This window comes from Eriocheir sinensis, chromosome 37 (genome assembly GCF_024679095.1).
Source record: "Eriocheir sinensis breed Jianghai 21 chromosome 37, ASM2467909v1, whole genome shotgun sequence".
Taxonomy (NCBI): Eukaryota; Metazoa; Arthropoda; class Malacostraca; order Decapoda; family Varunidae; genus Eriocheir; species Eriocheir sinensis.
In genome coordinates, this window is record NC_066545.1 from 14,289,046 (window position 1) to 14,295,045 (window position 6,000).

At 44.8% G+C, this 6,000-nt stretch overlaps 1 protein-coding gene across 26 annotated transcripts in view; it reads left to right on the forward strand.

Annotated features, from left to right (window-relative positions):
* The window catches only part of LOC127008297 (catenin delta-2-like), a 135,980-nt gene extending 129,980 nt beyond the window's left edge, over positions 1-6,000 (forward strand). For 22 of the 26 annotated variants that reach the window (XM_050880119.1, XM_050880120.1, XM_050880131.1 and 19 more), the window contains one exon: positions 2,102-6,000. In XM_050880119.1, the coding sequence (XP_050736076.1) occupies positions 2,102-2,377 (276 nt within the window). In that variant the 3' untranslated portion in view covers positions 2,378-6,000. Of the gene's footprint in view, positions 1-1,406; positions 1,465-2,101 lie in introns of all 26 variants that reach the window. The other 4 variants (XM_050880111.1, XM_050880113.1, XM_050880112.1 and 1 more) reach the window with 2 other exon arrangements.

The following is a 6,000-nucleotide window of genomic DNA, read 5'->3' on the forward strand; positions in this document are numbered from 1 at the left end:
ACGAAATGAAAGCAAAGGTGTTGATTTCAGTTATTTTGTTCTCTTACTTTGCTGCACAATCAATAAATGGAACAACTCAAATATTTTCTGGGGTGTTTTGTTGGTGTGCTTGGCTTCCCCCTGCCCCTCCCCTCCCCCCTCCCCGTGTGTTGCTGTGGTGTTGGTGTGGTGGGCCGTGCAGTGGGTTGCATGCTCTCTCTCTTGGGCCGGACTAACTAACCGTTGCGGCACCCTTGTTGCATGACTTTGAACGAGCCGCACTCACTCACTTGGTACTGAATTTGAAGATGTTTCAAAGAGCTTCCTCTCCTGAACTGCACATTGCCGGTTGTCACACGTAAGTCTCCTGGGCTGTCTGCCATTGCTTTCTATTCCGAGAGGTCGTCAATTGTTACTTTTGGCTCCAATAGTTGCAGAATTCCATCCTTTGTCTCAAAATTGCTTTCAAAATCTTTGGTTCCAAACAATCACGTACAAATGGCCACTATTGGTGGATCGGTATTCTAAGTCTCATTTTTTTTGCCTCGGTTTTCCAAAACTTTGAACCACAATTGTTCCTGTCAAGTCTCCCACACATTGAGAGCATGTGTCTGTGAGGTCACCTTCCTTGTAGTGTAGCACAGGTAGTCTGTCATAACATAGAAATATTTCATCATAATATTTATATTTTTGCATGATGCCCCATTACTTGTGATAATGGTTCATATATTTATAGAGTAGAAGTATCAAAATACTCTCTAGGAAAATGTGTATGCAATAAGCTACTATTTAGAATATGATGTACATGTTAATGGGTTATTCTCTTTCTTTTTGACAGTGAGTAAAGAGATACAGTGACACATAGCTGCCAGGTGTCTCCGGACCTCACAGTATTTGAAGGCTTTACCTGTCACTAGCCCTTGTTCATCTCTCAGGCCAAACAGTTGGGTCAGCACAGCTATCCAAACCAGAAGAGAAAACAGACAATTTCCATTACTTTGATATTTTTACAAAGTACAAATATCCAAGAGACCGTTCAGTGTTTAAGTCTTTGCATCTCTTCTGCAGACTCAAGCTTTTGTTCAGTAGTCCTTGATGTCAACACCAAGACTGTTGTTCCACTTGCATTCTTTAGACTCTCTTTTCAGCTTCAAGTCCCATAAGTCTCTTGTTTGAAGTCATCTTTTTCCAGTAAAGTAAAGATGGTTTGGAAGAGTAACTTTGAAGAATATCTCTGTAGACTGAAGTAGTGTTGAGTTATACCTTGAGTAGCACTTGAGGCAAACCAAAGGCTGTCGGAGATCTTTGTAAGCTAGGCCAGGCTTCCTCATAGGTAAGAGCTGCCTGCACAGTATTGTTGTGAGCTTGCCACCGGCGTCAGCGGTGACCTGCTGGCTTAACCCGTCTTTCTCTCTCTCCCTCCCTAGGACATTGGAGTCCCACAGCACTAACCCAGCGCTCATGTAATCATTGGTTAGTCGGATGGTCAGTTGGATGGCTTCTTTTGTCTTCTTTGTCTGTGGCTTTTAAATCTTTCTACTCTAATCTCTAACACCTCTGTTTTGTCTTTGTATGTGTATAGTAATTATGCCTAACTCTGCCTTTTGTATATTGTAATTGTAGATTTCATTTACTTGAATGTTACATTTAAGTCTGATCAAGATTTTAATTGCTTAAAACTTCACATCACTTGAAGGTGGTGCGTGTAATGCTGTAGTGTGTGTCGTGGTGATACACTCATCATGGGCAGGACACACTTGTTGAGTTTTCAGTGAACTAATGTTGTGGAAATTAATACATTAAAGATGAGTTCATATGAAAATACATCCATACTTTATTGATTAATAGATTAATGTATTAAAAACTAGTCTTAACAAAGTTACTGCTTATATGAAATTCATTAGCTATAGTTAATTGACCCTTTACCACATACTTGAAATACTAGAACTGAAGTAGCAATTTTTCATTAGATAAACTGATATATGTAGAAGAGACAGCACCTGACCAGGGACTCTCCTGCTGAGAATGATGCACCACTAGAGCACACATAGAGACAAAGATCTAGTTGTCACATAGAGCTTTCACACACGTAAGGCAGCAGCTCACTAGCCTCCCCCCCCAGGGCAAGGCCGGAGAGCCAGTCTACGCCAAGGTGAATCGTGACAAGAAACGCAACCGCCAGTACGAGGGCGTGGGACCCCAGTACGGCACGCTTGGGGGCGGAGCCGAGGACTGGAGCGGTCCTGTGTACGGAGGCTCCCCTGCAGCCTCCCCCAGCTTCTCCCATGGGCCTCCTAACAACAACAACAACAACACTAACAATAACAACAACCACAGCAATAACAACGGGGTGCTGATGGACAAGGGCGACGCGCAGGCCGGGGACTCGTGGGTGTGAGGTGCCCGCTTGGCTGGTGGCGCCCCCGACCCACCCTCTACCCCTCCCCACACCCCCTCGACCGGACGGCAGCAGTGTGGCCGCCCCCGTGGACCCTTGCAGTGCAGCGAGTGTGTGTTGTGGTGCGCAATGACAGGAAAAGAGGCTGTCAAGAGGTGTGGCCCTCCCGATGTTAAGTGTTGGTGCTGTGTGCCGGGGCCGGGAGACCACCTTCACCCTCATGAAGCAGAGAGAGAGAGAGAGAAAGAGAAATAGTGAGAGAAAATGAGAAACAGTGAGATAGAAAGAGAAAAGGAAGGAAAAAGAGAAAGTATGAGAGAAAGAGAAAGAGAATGGGTATGAGGAAGAAGAAGGAAAGAGAGAAAGAATGAAATAAAAGAGAAAGAAAGAAAGAGAGAATGAAAGAAAGAACGAAAGAGAGAGAGAGAGAGAGAGAGAGAGAGAGAGAGAGAGAGAGAGAGAGAGAGAGAGAGAGAGAGAGAGAGAGAGAGAAACCTGCCTGATGAGACTGCGGATTGTGTTTCTCTTGTTGGCCCATGGAAGATGTGAAGGGTAAGAGTACATAATAATAATGTTAATAATAATAATAATAACAATGATAATAATAATAATAATGATACTATTAATAATGATAATGATTCCTCTTTTTATAGTGTTACACAAGTGGGCTTCTCCTCAGTCTAACTACCTGCTGATGTTTTTGTCTGTTATCATTGATGTTATCACTGATTGTGCATGTTATGTGACAACACTAGTTAGCGACCAAACTCGTTCTGTTATAAAACTTCTCACATAATATATAGTAACACTCCTGGGAGATGGCTAAGCTCAAAATGATAAGCATCTCTTTTATTATACGATATATTTTATAAAAGCACTCATTATCGGTGCCAAGAAAACTTTAATACTTTGATACCTTGTAAAGACATTATCTGTCAATCATTACTCATAGTGTTTATATACGTACGCGCGGCAGCGAGGGTGGCGCCGCTGCCAGCCAGTAGGTGGTGCCAACCCTCCTAGGACGATTAACTTTTCTACTGTTTCTTACTGACAATCCAAAGTGTGCGAAGCTTCGAGGCTCAGAGCTGCCGCACCGCCGGACAGTGGGCAGTGAAGCGCGCTGAACAGTGACCGAAAACAATGGTTGAGGCGTTGGTGACGACAGTATTCTGCAAAACTTATAAAAAGAAAACAAAAAAAAGGCAAAAAAAAAGCAACAAAAAACTTACCCCCTTTCCCCCAGCTGGTGTTGTGACTGTGTGCACAAATCTTGGGCCGAGTGTGACAGTGCCAGCGAGGGAGCGAGAGTGCCGAGGGTGAGGCAACGAGGTGCTGGGACGCGCCCGCACCGGCTCACCGCTGACACTGAGGAACATGTAGGTTGTTTTGCCGAGTGCCGGAGGTCAGATCATTTGCCGTTTCACCAAACCTCCCATGTGCCGGAATGCATTATATCAGTACATCTCTACCTCCCTGTTATCTCTTCCAGCCCCCCCAACCCCCACCACCACCACCTCCCCTCCTCCCTCATAGTGACATCATCAACAACCAACCAACAGCAAGAACAAGAATATTGCAGCTAAGATACCTAGTTCCTTTTTTAAACTTTTCGGGAAGGAAAGTTATTTGCTTTGTATAATACACACTCGTATAGGTTTTATATAATTCCAGACGTTTTATAAAAGTGCACAGCGGGGTATCCAAATTTTTGAGTAGCTGGTGTGGTGTCATGTGCTTGTGTCCCATAACTTATAAGATGGATGGTCAAAATGCAGAGAGCTGTTTTTATAGACAATATACTTAACCTTGTCTCAATTGTGATCAATTATGGACAATTTACTCAAGCAATTCACTTAATTCATGTCTCAAAACTGCTTTAAATGGTCTGCCTTTTCAATCCTCTGTTAATTTTTGTAAAGAGAATTATTTTTAGCCTTTTATCAGACTTGCATGTGCAATATCACATATTTTTCCAACGTCGGTTATTTGGTAGGTCAAGTGACAGTGTGTGACCCCGGAAGTTATTGTTGTCCCTTGCTAGGCACCGGCCGCCCACCCACCCGGCCGCCCTCCCCTCCTCAGCCAGCCTCTGCACCCCAGCAAGCACCCCACCCACCCACACACCATCCCAAGTGTACCATTGGACTTGCTAATCTACCTCTTGGGCTGAGTGGAAGGACTCTCAAATTTCGTTTTTTACGGTTACATGGACCTAATTTTTACGGACCGTCGAAGCATCACCGAAATTCTCCAGGCTTTTCTGGCACTGTGGCGGTGCCGTGGGGCTGGTGGCACATGGAGGCTGGGCTGCAGTTGGACGAGAGCTTCAGGGTGACTCACATTCCAAGTTTAGCGTAGGAGATGCACACACAGGGTAGCGGCTCACTCAGCCCACCCAAAGGTTACACTAAAGAAAGTTGCAGGTGGCTGGCAGGAGGATGTGTTGTATTAGGAGGGGAAGTGCTCCTGGGGTGCTCCAACCTTCTCTTGGCAGCTTTTAAGTTCTCCTGTGAGTCCCAGACGATTCATTATACTCCCGACGGGGCATTTTGTAGGACTGCTGTGGGAACCTCTTCAAATCTGGCAGACTAAAAGAAATATTCAAATACAGAGGCAGTCCCTACTCCATGATTGGTTACTTCCTTATCGTTATATGCTGCGAGTACGGGCAAGGGTCAACACCAGCCAGTCTGAGGGTGGACGAATAGGCAGAAGGGTTATGGATCTGTCCAGCTCAGAGTTTGGTCACACAGTTGAAATGGAAATGCTTCATGTGTTCTATTGCTGATGTGATCACTGTCTTAGGATGAACACCCTCTTCATTTGCCGGTACCTGAGACAGTGTCACTAGTTGCAAACATTTCAACTCCAGGAAGTAAAGTCAGGAGCCATGTGTGTGAAAATGAGATGCAGTCTGAACTACCATAACCCTTTTCTTGCAAGAGGTGTGGCCAGCGTGAGAGTAAGCCATGAAGGCCCCGAGTGGTGGCAACGCAGCATCCTTGCAAAGAATCGGTGACGTGCTGGCCCAGTGAGGACCCAAAAGACACGAGGCCCAGTGTGAAGCAGAGATGGGGCCACTTTCCAGGCCACTCGAGCGTTGCATTGTGGGTGTGTGCGTCCGTTAGTGCGTTAGAGTAGTTCCGGCCGGCCGGCGGGGCACCAGCTGCCCGACCACCTCTAGGACCTTCTCAATGTCTCGCTAAAGAAAACACGCTTCTTTTATTTAATTTCGCATCCTTAATTTTTCTAACTACGTTAGGTTTTAGCATTTGTTTTCCGCTGAGGTGCCGCCTTGGCAATGTCGTTGGTTATATTTTGTATTTTTCTAAGCATATATATTATTTTTCCAATATATATATAAATATATATACATATACATATGATTGTCTTGGTGAGTTTGTTTGTTTAGCAGAGACAGTGCTTGTCTCCGGGAAGAGTTGAGTTCGCTGGTTCAGGAAGCAGCTCCCGCGGCGGGCGTCCCCTCCACAGCTGTACCTCCCGCCACTCTTCTTTATTATATGCCTTATTTTATTTTCACATGATTGATTATTCAGTAACAGAGAATTTCTAGTAAATGATAATGTATTGGGTATTTATACAATAAACTGATAAAATTG